This window comes from Aulostomus chinensis, chromosome 12 (genome assembly GCF_037954235.1).
Source record: "Aulostomus chinensis isolate RoL2024-O1b breed Wild chromosome 12, RoL_Achi_v1.0, whole genome shotgun sequence".
NCBI lineage: Eukaryota > Metazoa > Chordata > Actinopteri > Syngnathiformes > Aulostomidae > Aulostomus > Aulostomus chinensis.
Genome location: NC_141331.1, coordinates 6,295,980 through 6,316,923, shown reverse-complemented (window position 1 = coordinate 6,316,923; position 20,944 = coordinate 6,295,980). Strand labels below are relative to the sequence as shown.

The 20,944-nt window shown below is 40.0% G+C and overlaps 1 protein-coding gene across 2 annotated transcripts; it reads left to right on the top strand.

Annotated features, from left to right (window-relative positions):
* Positions 1–4,599: 4,599 nt before the first annotated feature.
* Positions 4,600–19,633, top strand: spopla (speckle type BTB/POZ protein like a). Of its 2 annotated transcripts, none has more exons than XM_086219790.1 (12): positions 4,600–4,939; positions 6,134–6,216; positions 8,516–8,629; positions 11,186–11,307; positions 11,543–11,694; positions 11,793–11,920; positions 12,847–13,024; positions 15,371–15,426; positions 15,551–15,673; positions 16,763–16,905; positions 17,011–17,064; positions 18,090–19,633. In XM_086219790.1, exons 3-12 carry the CDS (start codon positions 8,552–8,554, stop codon positions 18,232–18,234), a joined length of 1,179 nt encoding a protein of 392 aa, XP_086075916.1. In that variant the 5' UTR covers positions 4,600–4,939; positions 6,134–6,216; positions 8,516–8,551; the 3' UTR covers positions 18,235–19,633. The 2 variants fall into 2 exon arrangements, with proteins under 2 accessions (XP_086075916.1, XP_086075917.1); XM_086219791.1 differs by lacking the exon at positions 4,600–4,939 and adding an exon at positions 4,977–5,209.
* The last annotated feature ends 1,311 nt before the right edge of the window (positions 19,634–20,944 follow it).

The window sequence follows — 20,944 nt, the reverse complement described above, 5'->3', positions numbered from 1 at the left end:
GTGCGAACGTACCTGCTACAAAATTAAACGATGTACAAGTAAAGAATGTAAAGTGTTTGTTTTCAGTAACAGCCAGATATTGTATGTTCAACCAATAGGCAATGACGTTAAATAAAAACAACAGCTCTAAAACACATCATCCACTAATTATGTATTTGAAATGTTTGCCTATCAAGTGTATGGCTGGATAACAAAGGCAATACACTGGACGATTAGAGTTTGTAAACTGACGCTTTTGCACTGTTTTGCTATTGTTAATAGTAGGTTGCCATAGCTACAATCTAAATTTACATGGCTGGCTTTTTTCTGACTTCGAGAGTCACAAAGAAGTGACGCGGCGAGGACAAAACCTCTTTGTGAGCTCATTTGTACATACTTGAAAGGCAAAATACACTTTTTGAGTGACATATCACTTCAAAGGAAAACTTTCCTCAGAACTTATGATAATTTTTCCAACTTTCTTTCAAAACTCTTTAGTATTACCATATATTTTATGACTTAGATCTAATCAAATTAGATTAAAGTAGGATCTTTGGGCTCATTCTACCATCTCCTTTGTTCAGTATTATAACTGTATTTCCACAACATTGGAAAGAATATGTGATGAACGTCAGGCTCAATTTCCCCGTATGACCAGGATCTGATGAGGTCACTGGGGCTCGTCTTGTTACTGTAGCCTTTTCTTCCAGCTCATAACTTCTGTCTCTATCAGTCTTCATCACCAGAGCCATTGAGTTCTTGTCAGATGTCAACATATTACTCAGATTAATTGAAGAAAGTTGATGCAGAGACTGTCAGTGTGAAAAGTGTGCTTCATTCTAAAATAGCAGTGTAATGCAATGATTCCTGAGCCTCCCTGCTCCTGAATTGTTGATACAAAAAATCTCCCTGCCCTTAAATTAAAGAGATTTAAACTCCTGATAAACATCCCTGTATCTTTTCAACAGTCGTCTTATCTTCCATCCTCTTCAACATGGGTCAGTGTATCATCCCGATGATATTAAAATCATCTGATAGGTGGCCTCTGCAGTAAAATGTAAAAAAAAATAAAATAAAATCCCCCCCCCCCCCCAACATTTTTGACCAAGATCAAACTGGCTTGCATGAGTGTTTTGGTGTTTATCGCCACTATGCAGTGTAAAATAAAAGAAAAAAAATTAAAAGACTGAACTATATTTGTCCATGAATGAAGACTGATTGGTGCAGAGGAGGCATTTATCGCTCATTCTGCAGAACACTGTCCATCCATCTGAAAGAGAATTAGTTATCACAGGCCTACAGGGAGCCATTATAGAGTATTGTTTCAGTGAATGGCTTACCCCAAGCTGCTTTGTGTTTGCTAGACGAGAAACATCAGAAGCGGACAGAAAAGACAGTGTGAAGACCGGCTGAGAATTAACTGCAGTGGGAGTTTTCATCTATCATATAAAGCTACATTATATCAGGACTCTATTATTCATTTTTATTCTCTGTATCTTCATCATTTGTACCATAGTGCACACATGATGATGAACCCTTTTCTTCACAGTGCACACACATATAGAGCCCTAGAATGGTTGGGGAGCGAAAAAATTTGTTCCCTCAGTTTAAGATTGATTATTACTGGTATACTGTGTAGCCGAAAAAATAACCACATTGAGGATGCAAGTTATTTCTTGTGGCTTCAAAATACATGTTATGGGGTTTTTTTTTTGTGTCCTACTGGATGTTTGCACCAGATTTGAAAATAAAAAGCCACTCAAGACGTTCCTGACATATCACACAAATGTGAGATGACCTTGACCTTTAACCTTGACCTTTCACTTCCCAAATCTCTTCAGTTTATCCATGATTTCCAGCAGACATTTGTGCCTAATTTGAAGAAAATCCCTTGAGGTGTGCCTGAGATATTGTGATAACAAAAATGGGACACACAGATAAACCCAGCGTACTCACCAGAATAAATTCAGTTTTACAGTCTAAAACTAAAGTATACGCACTCTTTATGTGACTGGTCAACAAACAACTTTCTGAAACTCCTACAACCCTCCTCTGAATCTCTCTATATTTTTAGCTACACTAAAAGTACAGCTGGCATTTACACATTTTCAACATACGTCTATTTTTGCATTTCTGTTTTACATATTTCTATTTTTCTGTTTATCTTTATTCTATATTTGTCTGTCCTTGACTGGGAGCAACTATGACACAATACTCCCTCCCCAGGGATCAACAAAGTTTTTCTGATTCTGGTATTGAAGTACCAATGCAAGCCCCGCCACTACTTTGATGGTACTGTTGGGGGGGGGGGGGGGGGGACTTGCACATCAAATAACTATGATGTAATTTTTTCCATTACATGAACAGTGATTATCTACGGCAACCAGACGATGAATCCTAAAGATGAACTTTACAAGATTTACAACTATTATACTCACACAGTAAATTATCGTTTGGGCAGATATTCCTTTTTCCCCAAATGACAAATCCTAATGACTTTGGTGATATTTTCCTCCACTAAAAAGACTTTGTACGTGTAATGGACTGTGGTACAGGCCTGATAGTAAAGATAAATGTCAACATTTGATCGACGCGACTGTAGAGCCAATGTCATGGCGAGACAGACTCTGGCTGGAAAAAATGGGAGAGACCGCTGACCTCATGCATGAAATGTTGGTATGCACAAATTTCTTCTTGAACACCAAAAGACTTTTTTTTTTTAGCTCTCATTTTAGTCTTAGTCCAATAAAAGCCCTGTAGTGTGTAAGATCAAATATGTATGTCAAATGAGGCCCAATGAGACATACAGCATATCTGTTAACTAAAAGAATGAATAAATTAAGGAACGAGATGTAAAAGTCTCAGCAGTGAGTGTGTGCGTGTGTGCGTGTGTGTGCGTGTGTGTGTGTGTGTGTGTGTGTGTGTGTGTGTGTGTGTGTGTGTGAAAGCTGAGATGGCAGTGCAGTTCTGACTGTGTAAGAGCTGAGAGCATCGGGCCCAGGTGCTTCCAGTCAGCTTCAATGAACACACAGCCAAGCAGACCACTTTGGTCTGTCACCCCCCCATTTTTACCCCAGTCCCCCTCTTCATCCCCCTCCGGCTGCTCCGTGTTCTACATTCTCCCTGTTCAATAGAAATTATATTTTGATAGAAAGTGTTCATTCTTTTTGTAGCTGAAGGCTTCGTGAGAGTGACTCTCCCAGCTTTGCCCTCAGGCTTCTGGCCTGAGGTCTCATGCTGAGTCACTGCAAGACCTCCAGGACTGTAAACGATGAATGAGCATATACAGTATCTCATATATCTGACTACAAATGAAAGAATAACACGATTGGTTTGCACCAAAATGTATGTGTTATGTATATGTGTGTTTATATAGTAAGATTTGATTTGAAATGTATGTTTTTAATATCTAGAAAGCTCCATCTGAGCAGCACTCACATACCAATAAAACCCAGCAGCCTTCGGCGAGAGGTGGGGTTCCCCCTGGACAGGTCACCAGTCCATCGCAGGGCCAAGACATAGAGACAGACAACCATTCACACTCACAGTCACACCTACAGTCAATTTAGAGTAACAATCAGCCTCGTCCCCTCTTGATGTCTTTGGACTGTGGGAGGAAGCTGGAGTACCAGAGAGAACCCACGCAGGAACAGGGAGAACATGCAGACTCACACAGAAAGATCCCGTGCCCGAGCCGGGACTTGAACCTAGAACCTTCTTGCTGTGAGGCGACAGTGCTGACCACTGCACCACCGTGCCACCAAATAATATCATTTAAATATCAAAATTTTTGGAAAACTTCCAAATAATTGTCTTAAAGTGAGTGGCTATCTGGCTACTTGGCTCACTCTCTCACTTGTTCTATCATTTTTGACATGTAAGAATGTTGATAATACATTTATTTCCTCAAATGCTTAAGTAAAATTGATTCCTGGACATTTGATGTTTATTTAATAGCCAGTTATTTGCCAGTTTGCTTTTCGTTTTACGGCGACACATAACTAATACACTCACTAATATAACTATTTCACAAATACCAAATGTGTGTGTGTGTGTATATGTGCATTTATGTTTTAATATATGAGTGTTTTGTGGCTGTTTTTTTAAAAAGCCCCTCTATGGATGTGGTTTGGTAATCAGTTGTAGCCACAAATGCTGTGATGCATAGCATTGTTGTTGAATTATATACCATTTACCCCACCATCTAGCAACCGAAGGATCGCTGCTTCGATCCCCACTTCCCCTGGTGACCATGTCGAAGTATCCTTGAGCAACATGCTGAACGCCTAATTGTTCCTGATGGCCCTGCGACGTACTGGTGGCCTGTCCAGGGTGAACCTCGGCTCTCACCCAATGTCAGGACAGGCTGGGAGAGGCTCCAGCCCCCCCCCCCCCTTAACAGATAAGCAGTAGAGGAATGTGTGGTTTGAGAATTAATATTGCAATGTAGTATCTTAGGATCCATGTGAAACAAAGACAAAGGAATCAATTTATCCACTGAAAAAAAACACAATTTAATTCAGGGCCAAAAGAGATCAGTCAGACAAAATAACAAGTATAACATTTTATCTTTTATAAAAGTGATGTATTTGGTAAAAAAAAAAAAAAAAAAACACTGCAAGATGAAAATAATTGTACCTGGAGTTCAATAAAGTGCTTGAATAAAGCTAGGCTTCCTTTCTAATCTTATTAAAGTAGTTATTTTCTGGATCAACTGCGAGAAGCCAGACAGGATGATCGTCCAAATTTCGTACATGCGCAGTAGCTATGCCGTCTAGCCTGCTAAGCTATCAGCTAGATGAGCTAGACAGATGTAAGCTAGCACAGATATAAATTAGACAAAGAAACCTTGTGTAGAGTCTAAGTGAAAAAGAGTTCAAACTACCGTAGGGTGAAAGGAGCGACTGTGACACAAAGCTATATGCCTTATTCGATACATATGGAAGTATGAAATTGAAAGGTACGCCACCACCATGTATTTTTTAACTTTTTTTTTCTAGGCAGCCAGTGCACAGATTAGCTTTGGCTAACTGCTAGTTAGCCGACGTTGTTTTCCCACTAGCATATTGGACCAAAACGTGAAGCTTTACGTTAGCTCGGTCAGTTAGCATCCTGTCATAGACACTAGGACAGGCCCTTTGTTTTACACCGGTTTAAACAGTACATTGCTAAAATAACTTCAGATATGCCTTGATAGTTTGCGAAGCTACATGGGAGTATCGTAAGTGATGTGAGTCTGACTGCTCATATGTGGACGGATGCATAGTTTACATGTTTTGTGTTAAGCTAGCCGATCAGTGTTAGCGTCATTTGCGGTCTAAAGCTAAAGTGAAATTAACATCAAATTTACTATAAAGAACTTTAATGCTTTTCTAGGGTTAGGAAGGTATGTATTTCACACCGGTCTGGTTTATTAATCTCCGTTAACTGTCGTTGGAAATGACTATATTAGGCGAAGTATGCCGCCGTGTAGAGGACGATAACATTTAACTTAAGCCTGAAGAAGTAAAAACGATGTTGATAATGTCAATGGTCTTGAAAATAGTATTGACACTTGATGGCACGCTTTGCGGGTTTCAACACTGATCTGTTGGGCTCTTGGTTTATTTTAATTTCTGTGTTATGGTTGATCACATCCGCTCACATCTTGAATAGCATGTGGAGTTCGGCTAACTGTACCTCCAGAAGCTAAGAAAGATAGGATCGTTCAGCTTTGGACCAAGGTAAACTAGCGAGATAACCGTTTGAATAGCGTCCGTATGTATGGATGTCCAGTTAGCGAGAATCCAGCTAATCTGCTAGCCAAACAAAGTTACAGGGCAGTCCTGAGTTCGCAGATTGAATGATTTGTCTGTGTCAGTGGTCGAGCAGTAAGTTATGAGCTTGTTTATGTGGAAAAAGAAGTATCAAGTTAATTGTTGCTGCCTCATTAATGCTTTTAACATTATAGTGCCTCAGTTGGCTAGCATTCTGACATTTTTATCAGAATGGTTTGAGAGCTCTTAATTCCCACAGAACTTCCCTTTAACATGAAGTGACACTTGGCGTTTCATGACTTAATTCATTTGCTTCACGTATCACTTGTGGTGACCAGCTTCTCCATGGTTTCATCTGGTACATTTCTAAGGCCCAATGTTTGCTCTTTCCCTTTTAGACTGGTACATGAAGATGGGGCCATGAAGTATCCTGTGAAAAATTAGACAGAATCATTTTTGAACGTTTTCAACCATTCAAGAGGTGATGTTTATATTTTAATTCCTTTATTCATGCTGATTTAATATTTGACTATGATAGTTAAAAGTTAACTTAGTTGTTGTTTCTGTAACTTAAAGCAAATATCTGCAGATGGATGCAAACTGATGTCTGTGTGAGCCAAGATTGTCTGGGATCAGGGCACAAAATTTGCAACAGCTACTAGCCAAATGCTGATAAAATGGGGAACGGGCTGGTAAATAAGCATTCCTCACCAGCCAAAGAAACTACGGTAACATCATTGAGTGGTTGGTTTAAAAAAAAAAAAAAGAAGAAGAAGGAAAGAAGTCCTCTCTTTCTGGGATAAATCAAATGGGTTTAGTACTTTGGGTGCAGCACTGACTAAACCCTATAGCAAGTTAGCAAGTTTGCATCCACTTTATTCCCACAGGAAATGAAAAAGCTAACCTTTGTCATTATTGAACTGTTGGACCACTGAAAATATTTTAATAAGCGTCAATTGAAGTTATTTTCATCTTGAATCAGGTTGATCATTTCTGAATCTAGAACACCCGACCGGTTTACTTCAGCCCACATTTGGGCAGCATCAGCTTTCAGTTAATACGTTACCTCTGCCTTGTGACATCATTCCTGGATGGATGATGATTGTGGAATATCAGACTCATCCCTGTTGGTCTTTGTGACCAACATGAAAAGAAACAAACAGGGAATTGTCACTGAATTTCAATCAAAATGTTACTGAGACTGATGGATAAACAGATCTGTGTATCGATTATTGGGGCGAGTTAATGGCTTTTTAGGGAAAAAAAACATTTTTCTTGTCATTAATGGGAGAATTCAAATTTACCGATAAATGCTAGTATACTCGAGCTATTTATGACTCATCCTTTTTCTTTTTGTTATTGCTTGTGGACTGCATTTTAGAATTTTTGTTTAAATGTAGGTTAGCCACAGACAGTTTACTAAAACAGGCAATGCAGACAATAATTGTGTCACATAACTTTTTTTTCATTTCAAGTTTGGCCTATTTATTTCTCTTTTTGTAATATTAAATTATTTGAATCAGATGCAAACACAACAATGATGTGCTATTAGCATTATACATCAGACTCCCTACTCTCTAAAGTGCCAGTAACCACCACTGAAAAATCAGCCAACCAGTTGTTTGTTCATCTCCAACAAACAATCTTGAGCATTTTTTAAAATATATATATTTTTATGGCTCCTAAATAATTCCCTTTGTCTCTATCCAGCTAGTGGTGGGACCCCAGCCCATTGAGTTGATCAGAATGTCTGTCCTTTCATCTGGCAAGCTACAACGTCTGGTAGAATATCAGACTAACTGGAGTGGTTCACAAGTTTACAAAAGTTAAACAGAACAGCCAATTGATTTGCAGGATGAGTCTGCAACTTTTCAACCAAGATGTTCCAACGCAATAAAATTAATGCTCCTAACCAATCTGAAGGTTGGCAGTGAACCGTTATTGGTTTCACATTGACGACATACATTGCCCTTAACACCACTGTAACTTGGATGGTTTTGTTTTGAGTTTAACTTTGTGTCTTTTTTTGTTTTGATTTTTCTTTTGTTGATGTCACATTGGAGGTGATTAGGCCTTACCACTTTGCAATTAGATTTTTTTGGACTATATTGGCAGAAATGAAGTGTTTTAAATGCATTCTGCATTTAAGTGCATGTGCATTGTTTCATACTCAAAAACCACTCAGTTATTCATGCAGCATGGATATATTGGCAATAGATATCACTGCACATGTAAATAAAATGCAGGCCAATTCCAGTTGACTGTGGTTGGGACAGCCTGGACAGGTTGTCAATCACAGGCCTGACACATTGAGACAGACAACCAGTTATACTCATATTATCGTTCACTGATAATTTGGTCCCCAAATTAACAACTGCAACTGCCGGTACCTGCCTGGATGTTCACCCTGTGATTGTGTAGTCAACCTCTGCGATGTCCAGACCAAAAACTGAGCTGATGTTGGTAAATTCTGGAGAAGTGAGTGAATAGTTATGTGTCCTGGTCCTGACGGTGACTGACAACCTGTTGAGGTGTACCCAGCTACTTACCCAGTGTTGGCTAGTGACACTGATTTCTAAAATGTCGTCAGTGTCATTGAATGAGAAACCCCTCAGGTTCTAGACAGAATACTCCTGAAGTATTTTGCCATCCTGAGGATTTTTTATTTTTTTATGTATTTATAATGTTTGACTAATAGAGATGAACTTATTTTGTGTTTTGAAATTTATGCTGTCAATTTCTGCCAGAAATAATATTTTGTGTTTTCTTGGAACAATTAGTGCTTTAAGGACGTGAGTGCTACCTCTAAACTGGTGATGTCACGGGTTCCCACCCCTCCTCCTCCTGGGGAGATGTCAAGCGGACCTGTGGCAGAGAGCTGGTGTTACACACAGGTTTGGGAAATATTACTCATACTAATTCAGCCCTGCTCTTGACAAGAGGTGATGATATCTATCATGTTTCAGATGGCCTGTTTAATAATTTTATCTTACTGGGGGGGAAATATTTGATATTTAAAAAAAAAAAAAAAAAAAAAGCAAACCTCACTCACTCATATTCCATTACCGTGATGACCATATTAATTCTGTGTTTTTGTTCTTCTGAAAATATTAAATCCAATTTGTCTGGAAGGGTAAAGCCCTGTTTTCATGGCAACTGCATGGTAGCTATAATTGTACTCTTAACTGTGTTTACTGAGCTTAAAGAACATTTATCGAGCAAAACTTCAACTGTTAAACAAATTGCAAGATCTATTCAATTAATTTTCATCTCTAAAAACATTTTCAAGAAATTTGATAAAATCATGCTGCAGAAATTGGAAGAGAAAAACATGTATATTGGGACAGAAGTTTTCCATGGTTTAACCTTTTCTCAGGTACAGAATTGCAAAGAGGGGATGCACGACATTTAATGATAAAATATTGTATTTTTTGCAGACAATATATATGCCCGTATTCTGAAAATGATGCTGGCATAAGTGGATATTTACTGACGTTGACAGCTGTAGAAAAGCAAGTTTATGTGATATTTATATTAAGTGAATGCTGAAAAACACATATAAAACTTGTGAATTTGAAAGACTGTCTTTTGAGGGGGGGGGGGCTGAAAAAGCCTGACAAATGATGTTTTTTCTATTGTAACCATCGATGATGAGCAAAGAAGATGCTTGAGCAAAACCAATATAACCAATATGGCCAATGTCTGCTGATAGGCCTCACATGCTGATGTGTCCTGCATCCTGGATTGCAGTAATAATCACTTCTGCGGAGTCCACTCCAACTTCTCTTTGCGGCATCTCTGTGTGAATGTTTGTTTGGGCTCAATGCTTGTACCTTTTAAGCACTATCAAATCTAGCAGCATATAATCAAAATGAAAAGTGTGACATCCAAGCACAGCAGGACAGGAATTTGTTCCCAACCACCATACACAATGCAAAACTCATGACAAAAGATAATAGAGTGGTGTGTCTGCGGCCCGTCTACTCTCTGATGTTTCACTGCATTCAACCCATATTTAACTCATGATACATTCCATTCACCTAATTGATATGGAGATGAACAGTTGAAAGTCAATCATTGTGCAGTTGAACCTGCCTGTCACGTTTGCCGGCACTGTTGAATAAAACAGTTTTCTCTGTTTAGTGATGGGGGGGGGGGGGGTGTTGAGCGAGACCGTATATGTACACGTGGAGCAAAAATGCTCCGTTGCAAGGATGATTTTCCGCTCCACTGCAGCCAGAAAAAGAGAGGAGAGAGAGAGAGAGCACGGCTCAGCTCCAGAATGTGTTGATATTGTGGGGCACCAACAAATAAATCAATGTATGAGAAACACTGTGCTGCTTCTGCGGAATATCTTTTTCATTCTGGAAGAATAGGCACAGTTTAGTTCAGCGCGTCGCTGCCTCTGACTGGTGTAGTTTACGTCATTACCTCTTTCTAGCTGTGAGGGCTCCAGTCAAAATCAGCATCGTTGTCCCAAGTCTTCCTTGTTTCTATAATATTCATACCCCTCATCTCTAACTCCTACTCTCACTTCCCTTCCACTCCGTTAATGACTCTGCACATGTAAACTGGACATTTGGACATGTCATTTGTGGAAAAGCAAAGGTATTAATAACAAGCGATGGCTCAGCTCTACTCAAGTTCATGTCAAGTCATGACCATGTGAAAGTGAACCAGCATGCACAATATCTTGACCCTGAAACTGAGGCAGCCAAGTGGGACTCGGTCATAATGGATTTTATTGTTTTCACCTTGGCTGTTCATACTTTGCCCTTACAAACTGTCTTCAGCCACAAAATCAAATTACTTGGAAAGGATATTTCACTCAAAAGTTTAATTTGGTAGGTAGCAGACTTTGATGGATGCTAACAGCTGCGTCTGACTCTGCTTTATGCATTTCGCTCCTTCATATTTTTTTTTTTTGTAAAAGAAAGAAAATGAGTGAATTCAACACTGTTGCTTTGTTATTCTCATGTATAAACTGTGGCCAGTCACTGATCAGGAAAGCTTTTAAGTGATATTTCACACAAAGTGTCTTTTACCTTTCAGTTCCTCACCGTGAAAGGTTTTGAACCCATGCAGACATTTTTTTCCCTCCCTAATAATAGTTCATGTCTCAAGAGTTCAGAAAACACCAGCCACATCTTTTTGGCTTTAAGTGCAAAAATATCAAGAAACTCTAAAATGCATCGTTGAGTATAACAAGGTCTTACATATTTCAGTTCAGCCTTGTGCTCAGTAGTCCACAAGTTAAATGATTTTAGCTAAGGCAAACAAACTGTGATGAATAGAAGTGTGTCATTTCTGTCCCAAACTCAGTCCTTCTGCACTGTAATGTTCAAAGAAACATGTTTGAAGTCAAATTGTCTGAACCTTTACTGTATTCCCAAAATGGTTAAAGAGCATCTGGTATGACTGTTCTTCCTGTTTTGTCTCCTGGCTCCAAGGTCAAAGTGGTGAAGTTTTCCTACATGTGGACCATAAACAATTTTAGCTTTTGCAGAGAAGAAATGGGGGAAGTGCTGAAGAGCTCAACCTTCTCCTCTGGCCCTAATGACAAGATGAAATGGTTTGTACCGATCTCACAGCAGTTCATTTGTGTGCATGGTATTCTAATGTTGATAGTTAATTATATTCAAATTTACCAACATGCTTTCCTGCATGGTAATTACATACACAGTCCCTCTAAGTGAGAGAGTATTATCCCTGAAAGCTTGTCGTATAATTGTGGTTTGGCAGAAGCTGTTAGCACTGTATGACTAATTTGTGACTTACTGACACACTGCTGTCTGTTCACTTGGCAGGTGTCTGCGAGTCAATCCAAAGGGACTTGATGATGAAAGCAAAGATTATCTGTCATTGTATTTACTTCTTGTTAGTTGTCCAAAAAGTGAAGTCAGAGCAAAATTCAAGTTTTCATTGTTGAATGCAAAAAGAGAGGAGACAAAAGCAATGGGTGAGTAGAGAACAGCGTCTCATATAATTCCACCAGGAATGTGTTCACCTTTCCACCTGGGGAGCAAATAATGCTTGAATGTCACAATATTGTTACAGAAAGCCAAAGAGCGTACAGATTTGTCCAAGGCAAAGACTGGGGGTTCAAAAAATTCATCAGGAGAGATTTCCTCCTCGATGAAGCTAATGGACTCCTGCCAGATGACAAGCTCACCTTGTTCTGTGAGGTAAGTGTTCCACTCTAGGGATTTTCCCCATTATTGAAATTTGAAAAAGGGGTGCAAAACTCCTCATGTGTTTCATATCCTGCTAAATTCCTTTTTTTTTTTTCTTCTTCCTGATAGCTTTCATGTCATTTGACCTAGGGACTCTAAACACTACTAGATATCGGCACCAGGCTGGGAATTTAGGACGCACCTCTCTCTTTCTCTCTCCCTGTCTCTCTCTCTCTGTCTTTTTGCATTTCATTGCTCTCTATATTTAGTTTGAATGAATAATCAAATTGACAGTCACAGCCGAGATGTTCTTCCTAGTGAAGCCTGTGAGCACAGCAAGAAAAAAAGGCCTCCAAGCATACTTGTATGTTCATGTTACAAAATGATTCAAACGTTCTTTATTTCATTTCCACAATAAAAATACTGTTGAGAGTCGCCACAAATTAACGTTACAGGAGGAGGGCGTGAAATGCTTCATCGCCCCTGTTTCCAATGATGCTTGTTCTCCAAGTAATACAAGTGAGAGTGTCAAGAATAATGAATATCTTAAAGAAATGTCTTTACAAGAGACAAGTTAAATCAAGTGTCAATGAATGTGGACTTAAATGCAATTGGCAAGACACTTCCAGAACTAGGCAGTTTGCCAGACAGCAGTTCCAGAAACGTTCTTGAGGGAATTGACACCCTCCTAAACACTTACATTCCACGTAATGACAACGTTTCTTCCATCATCACTTCGGTGTTCCGACAAAGTTGATGTGTAAAAGCAGCTGTTAGCCAGAGCCCCTCCCACCCTAGCTTTATTGGTCTTTAACCTGCTTTTTAAAAAAGAGCGAATAAGTCTCTTTTCCGCCTATCAATTTACAGTTGCTGGGATGTTTAGCCTCCATGAGATGATCTCAGTGATTTGCTCTGTCTGTGGTGTTTCTGATGTACAGGTGAGCGTCGTCCAGGACTCTGTGAACATTTCAGGTCAATCTAACATGAACATGCTGAAGGTACCAGAGTGTCAGCTGTCTGATGACCTGGGGAACCTGTGGGAGTGTTCACGCTTCACAGACTGCAGCCTGTATGTGGGAGGGCAAGAGTTCAAAGCCCACAAATCCATCCTCGCAGGTAAAAAGGTCTTTTACTCTCAGCCCTCAAGTTAAGTAGCTTCTCCTCCTCTATCTCCTCTGTCCTTCAGCCTCAGCACAGACGGACCATCTGCGTTTCCCTTTCATTTCAGAGCAAATTTCAAGTGAAAGGTGATTATGTTGCATAAAGATAAATGCACAATAGGTGTTTTTTCCTTATCAACTGGTTTTGTGCTGATATAAGAGGCTGTGGCACTTTCTTAATATGATATTGAAATGTGAGCATCCAAACAAGTTGATCGAGACCTGACTTGGGAGCAGAGACAGGGCGAACAGATCAGTGATCACCAACACAGGATTTTCTACTTTTGAACAGCTGAACTATTCAAAGTTATTCCTACATTTGTTGTCAGCAGTTGGTCAGAAAACCTGTTTCTGTTAAAGATATATCTAAAATGGATGTTTTTCTTGAAGCGGACGAATTTGCTGGCTTTATGCAAATTTGTTTGTCAAATCAATAACCACAGACCAAGTAAAAATGAATATGTCCAGAAGCTGGTGGTGTGTGTTCAGATATTTATCAAGACCATATGTGATGTTGGGATGCAGTCTTTGTTAAAATCATTTTCTATATTTCTTACTCTTAGTTGGAAAGAAAATCTAAATGGCTGTCATCCAGTAGCATGAGGAAGAGAACGGGAAGGTTCAAAGGTGTTAACATCGAACTAGGAATCTCATTTAACGCTAAATGAGATGCTGTCAACAAACTTGTCCGGTAGAAGATATGAGACTCATACCAAAAGTTTTGTGGTTTTGATGACAGAATTTGACCGTTCACGTGTGGGAGAAACATTTTCGATACTACCTTCTGGAAGCCGCAGCGCTGCACGCTCTGATTTTAGATGTGGTCTGGAAATTACAGACTCTGCATTTCTCTGCTGTTCTGATGTCCTTTCACCCCCGAGGGGGAGTGGTGCATGGTGAGGAGAAGAAAAGGAAAAAAAAACGGAACAAAAGAACGGTGGTTTGATGAAGCCAGAAAGGGAACACGCAGGTCATATACAGATGTATCCTGTCTTCATAATAGTCAAAGCCTATGATCAAGTGCTGATCAAAATAATGTGCTTTTACTCTGAAGCCATCCCAGGTCTTTTGTTTCCTGTTCTAGTCATTCATCTTCACCAGGTCGTCTAGAGCATTGTGTTAATCTGGGGTTGATTTCTCAAACGTGTTTGCATTTAAAGGAATCCTGCCTTAATTGGTTATGCCACGCTGCCTCTAACATCCCTTTTAATGACAAAAGGAAATGTGGCAGTCAATATTGTGGCAGCCTGCCACTAACAAATCAATTTATTAGATTTAGTAGACTGTCTGTTCAGTTACATTTTAATTATTAGTTACTTATTAGACTTTAAACCTCAGGGGGCTAAGTGACACTAGGAGGAGCTAAACGATGAACACCAAAGTATTTTAAAAATCCTGAGCAAGTGTAGCATTGTGCATTGTAGGGTTTGGCTTTGAGTCCTGGTACACTCCCAGTCTCTGCACTGTGTGTGTAAATGATAGAGGATGTCTGGGATTTACAGAGAGATGCACAAAAAGGCTAAATTTCCAGAAAGGGTGAATGGTAGGAGACTTTAGTGAACTAGTAATCAGTCAGGAATGTGCGCTTGAACAGTTGGAACTGATTAATGCACTTCTTTTGCCAAATCACATCACATTTCAGTCTGGCAAAAGTTGGGCCTGGTTCAACTTTTTTTGCCTTGTGTTCTTAGTCAGGTCTCCTGTATTTACTGCACCGCCAGACTTCCCCAATACAAATGAACAAGGAGCTGTCTTTTATCATGTATTCTGAACATGGCCCTTAGTAAACAGCAGCCAGGAGAGAAGAGCCCAATATGGCCTTTCCAAGACATGCCAAGCCTCTTCTTAATGGCATCTCATGGAGAGCCGTAAGCACCTTGAAAGGCCACAGAGGGTCTGTATTCCTGGCTTGACTTGTAGCGTCCCAGTTCTGCAGTGGGTGCTAATCCGCCTGTCTACCACTGCTTGGCCCTGCTTGACCCAGATGACTTTAGGATCCAGCAGATTGAAAGCCTAGCTCTCTTTTGCAGCTTGTCTCTATTAGACATGGTGGCGGCAGCTGCGCTGGTCAAGAGGGAAATGCTGACAAAGTAGCAGCTCTAAGGATTTGGCAACATCTTAGAACTGTATTACTTCAAGATACTGCTTTGGTTTGTGCCTCAGTTTTAAGACAACTGTGCAGGTTTTTAAAAAAATCCTCTTTGTCACTGTGCTAGTAGGTCTTGATGCTGTCAGAGCATTCGTATGTATAATGTGATTTTTAACTGTAACACAAACATTATATTACTTATGTCTTTGACAGCAAGGTCCCCGGTCTTTAATGCAATGTTTGAACATGAAATGGAGGAGAGTAAAAAGGTAAGAATAACTCTTTCCTCTCGTGTACTTGTATTGCTACATCAACACAGCTGTGGTTAGAATCTCACCCTTCTGTCGGGGATGTTCTCTCACTCGTAAATATTACTTTTATTTTCCCTCACAGAACCGGGTAGATATCAGTGACGTGGACCCAGATGTCTTTAAGGAAATGATGGGCTTCATCTACACAGGAAAGGCCCCCAACCTGGAGAAGATGGCAGACAACCTGCTGGCAGCTGCAGACAAAGTCAGTGTCAAATCAATTCCAAGTCTTTTTAACATGTTTGCAAGGCAGAATGATGGTAGGTTACTGGGTTTGTTGGACCAGGACCAGGGTAATTCTTTGGTTTGTTAAATACCGAGCAACCCGGGTGCTCCTGGGGAAAAAAAAAACACTGGAAGAACAGTGAGGAAACAAATTTTTCAATCCCACCAGTCTTGTATGAAATCACTGATGCTAAATGGCTAATGTCGTTTCTGTAATTGCACAGCTGTTAGCTTGCTTGATTTCATAAATTAGATGAATAAAAGATGTCTCACTGTCGTAATCGGAACTCCAGCAACACCTTGATTCAATGGGTGCAGGCCCACCCACCGACTTGTCACGCCTTCTCGACCCGCGGCCCACCACAGTCACATTACTCAGACTTTGATTGAATGGTTTTCTGTTGTTTGGAGGGGAATAGAATTAGACGATGCCTGTGACATGCACAATGTTGTTAAAGTCCCTTCTTCCCTTCACCTACATTTTATATTTTCATGGAGACTGTTAGCGTTATTGAGTTTGTGTGGTTGAGAGTTCTCCTCCGTTTGATCTTACCGAACGTTTAAATGTTGGTATACAGAATTTCAGATCAATCTAAAAATCTTGGCGTTAGTAAAATGTTCTTCGCTTGTGCTGTCGCTTTGATATGAAAATCACCTTTTCTGACAGAAGGGAGGACCCAACATCCTCGCCAGGAAAAACAAAACATTTCAAGCTCAAGTTGATCTGCGTTTTTCCCTGTGTTGTGTTGTTGTATTCCCAAGGGATGTGCATGTTTGTGCTCGTTGTGCTGCATTTGTGTTAATGCATCATTATGGTTAAAACTCCGTATGTTACTAAAAGCCTCCTGTAACTCCCTGAATCTTTTCGTGATGCACCCAGTCTTTGACATGTAGCTGGTTCCCGTCCCTCTCACTGGCTACGTTCCGTGTATTTAGAATATAATTGTTCTAATCAGGCAAATGCTGAGATCTTTCCTGAGTGAGTGAGGCCAACCTTCAAGTCACAACACTCCACTTAGCATTCAGACTGTAACTGCTGCTCTTTTTGTCCCTCTTACCGCCACCCCAGTACGCTCTGGAGCGTTTAAAAGTCATGTGTGAAGAGGCCTTGTGCAACAGCCTTTCAGTGGAGAATGTGGCCGACACCCTCATCCTAGCAGACTTGCACAGTGCCGAGCAGCTCAAAGCACAAGCCATAGATTTTATCAACAGGCAAGTATCGCAGGAAAAAAAAAAAAAAAAACTCCAGTGATAAATTCCTGCTGCCATTTCTGTTTACCAGCCCTGAATGCTTACCTTTTTATCTCCTTGCCATAGGTGCAGTGTCCTGAGACAGCTGGGCTGTAAAGATGGAAAGAACTGGAATAGCAAGTATGTAATTAGCTGATATATGTGACACAAGATTAATAACACACTCTTATCTCTTCCCCCACCAGATGCATTAGAATTCATTGTTTTAGCCCAGGCAGACAGAGTGCTATTTGCCTTTTCAGTTTGAAGCTTCATATCTTTCTATCCAGTTATTAATAGACTCATACCTGAATAAACCCTGGAAATGGAATATTTGTAGAATTTGATACAGAAGGGGAAGGTGGTTTCTATGGGGAAGTTTTTTTTTTTTTTTGTTGTTGAAGTGAAGTGCTGCTGGATTATAGGACACCTTGACACATTTTCGGACTTATGTCATGTTCATCACCGTGCAGTCCCTCCTGCTGAAAATCACAAACTTGTTCATTCATGTAACTTCAGCCAAAGTTTGTGAAATTATGGGGGGGGGGGGGTGTTCCATTTTTTAAAATGATGGCTTTTTCACCGCATTAAATATCCCAATTATCGCAAAATCAAATGAATCTTTAATATACACGAGGTCTTCAAATTTTGCAGTTTGAAAGGGTGTTCCTGCATTACGCTGTGACATTGTCTTTTTGTCCGTGTCATGAAATGCTCTTAGTGACGCCGTTGAGTGCAGTAATTTCTCCGACAATTTATGATCCCGCAGTTTGCTAGAGTTGTAAGAGACTGAGCTTTGTTTTTGCGCCTATTGTTCCTGTTTTTCCAATTTCCTCATTTTCACAGCAAAAAAAAAAAGTTAAAAAAAACAAACCCCATAAAGTTCTAAATTGCATCCCAGTTTCTTAGTAAACCCACTGCACATTCAAGCATACTTAACTGCAACAATCACACGAAACCCCTCTGTAAGGTCCTGGAGGGACTGCTTGTAATCCTACATTTATTTCAGCCAATATACAAGTGAAGGCTGCACTGATGGCTCTTTACAGCTTCTCAACCCCTTTATAAGCTTTATCATTACTATCGCATTAACGTTTATTGATTTTTAATGTGCACATTCTCACGTCTAGGCATTAACGTGTGTGTGTGTGTGTGTGTGTTTACAGTCATGCTACAGATATAATGGAGACTGCAGGCTGGAAGTCAATGATCCAATCCCACCCTCACTTGGTAGCCGAGGCCTTTCGCGCCCTGGCTTCAGCACAGTGCCCGCCCTTTGGTCCTCCTAGGAAGCGTCTAAAACAGTCTTGACTGCTCGGCTGTTCCCCAGGACTTTTACTGGAGGTGTAAAGCATGGGTTCACAAAGGAAGGACTAGTGAGGGTACCACTCTTTGATTTCCACCAAAACTGAACACACTTGAATACAGAAGAGTGGCGTTTTCTGACCAGGGATGTGGGGAGGCTGGCACGTGGACTACTGGCATCAATTGATTGGGAAAAAAATTGATTCAATCGTGTTGCTTGCTTGCTTTGCTGCCCCAACTGAATCATGTTCAGCCTGGGTAGTAAGTCAAGCTGTCTGCTACTGTTTTTTTTTCCCTGTAATTTAAAAAATGGCCTTAATATATCTGCCATTGCTCTGGAGCTGCTCTAGAGTACTTTGTCTATTTTACTCTGTGCCTGCCTTGTCACAAAGACCAGGCCTCCTCCAGGTTGCACTAGTTCCCATGAATAGTCATTTTAATATGGAGTTCGATACGAACATAACAAAGGTTTAACTAAATGGGAAATATTATATATTTGTAATGTTTAGCCCGTTTTGTGACTAGACATTAAAATGCATGAACACTTTCAGTGCAAGGTCAGTTCTTTACACTTTTTAAAAGATGTGTATGCCCCATATTGATGGCACCATTTCTATGTAAATGACAGTTGAACCATCTTCAGAAGACCAGTGTACAAGAAAGTCCGTTCTATTGCGTATATGTGGGGAAAAATAGTAATCTGCCATTCGGAAGACCCAGTGTCAATTTGTATTATCCGTGTGAGACAGACGTGTCCATACTTTGGCCCTAATATATGGAAACATTGGAAGTATAGAGACATATTTACCCAGCATTCTCCCATTTGAATAAGATCATACGTCTGTGAGCCGTTATAGATAAAATTGAGAATTTCTTTCCGTAGTATTGCCAACTTGCAAATATATATTCTCATTATATTGTGGTTAACTAAAAGTGGAGAGACTAATGCATGGTCATGTTATTGTCAGAGAAAGTGTCCAAAAAAGAAACAATTTTGTTTTTTAACAATTTATTTTCTGCAATTATCTGACATTTGTGCAGAATTAAATGAATTGGGTATGTGCAAAAAAAAAAAAAAAAAAAAATTTAAAAAAAAGAAGAAGAGAAAACAATTCCTCTAACATGCTTGGATATTTGTAGGATGCTGAGCATCACTTGTACTGGCAATGTTATTGTGTTTGAATGAGGGGTTGTCACGTTTATTCAGTCCGTCTTCTTGTATGTAGTGTGGTGTGACAGACACTTCAGAGGATTTTGTAAAATAAAAGAGTAGCATCATTTTTACGTGATATTACTCGTCATTCAGCACCATGTTGGGATGTTGAAACTGCTGTTCGGAATCAACGAGATGGAGGTTGTTGTCTGCAAGAATGCCTGCATTAACCAATTAAAACATTTTCCAGCAGTCGTAGCCGGTGTGGTATTTGATTTCGTTGTTGGTGTTTTGTTTTGGTTTTTTTCCCCCGGCGTACTTTTTAAAGTTCAGGGCTCAGAATTACAGGAAAAAACTCCAGGCCTGGACAAGTCTTCAAAAATAAAGTCAGAAAATTTTGAGAAAAGTGATTTTGTTTCAAGCCTTGAAGTTTTGGGGAAATCTTGTTTGATGGCACACAAGTAAATTTTGACATGGATTGAACTTTTTTTTTTTTTCTTGCAGTTTCAGAGCATATATTTTCCCGAGTGGAAGAATTTTGTTGGTAAGTGTACGAACCTTGGAAGTCTTGTTTTAATGGATGCGTATTTTCAAGCTTCGCTCAGATTGCCTGATATTTGAACAAAATCTGAGGCTCCATCTGCACAATCACTCATTGAAATTCTTTTACCTACAGCAAACATCAAGTAATAAGCTGGTGCAATAAACAGCAGTGTGATCCCTACCTTGACTTGTGTGGGTACAATGGAAATATGTCACCTTTTTTTTTCAATAATTGCCATCAGTCAAAATTGATATGGGATTGCTTGAATTTTGTGCTCACATTTTTCTGAACCCTGTTCTGTTGTGGGTCTACGTTCTTTGTTCAAAGGTTGTGTTTTTCCCCCAGAATGGTTGTGTAGAAGGATTAGAGTGTGAGGCTGAGGTGATCTGCAGTTTGTCCTTTTTTTTTTTTCTTTTTTTTTTTTAAGAATAACTCAATGTAAATGCGCACAGCTGCAGCACTGGCAATGTGTAATGGTGAAGCTTCTAGAGCACATGAAAGACGTCCCTTTCCGTCCCTGGTGTGGAGCCCTTGAAGTGAAGGCCGCTGGAACAGAGACGTCTTCCCCAGCAGCCGGCTGACGCTCGCCCGCCCGTCTCAGCACAGCTCCGGTAAATGCCTCGTTCTTCAGGATGCTTCTCTAACCTTTTATCTTCCTCTTCACACTAACTGACACATGAAAGAGAGGATTTCTGCAGAGGCATCGTTAGAATTGAAGATGTGTGCTTCCATTTACGTGGAGGAAAATGTGATGTGATAGAAGCAGTGAAGAGTGGGCCAGAGCTTGAACAGGGTCTCGCTGAGATTTTTGTCATCATGTGGAAAGGTTTGAAAGACGGACGGCTGCTGAGGTGATCTGCTGTTGTAGGATCAGCCGGAAGTTCACATCACCAAGGCTTCCCTCCACCAAAGCAAGCCCAATTCTCATATTGTTTTTATCTAAAAGAAACCGTGTAAATCACAATTAATGTTATTGTGTGTTAATTTGTCGTTTAGCAAAAATAACAAAGCTTGTTATT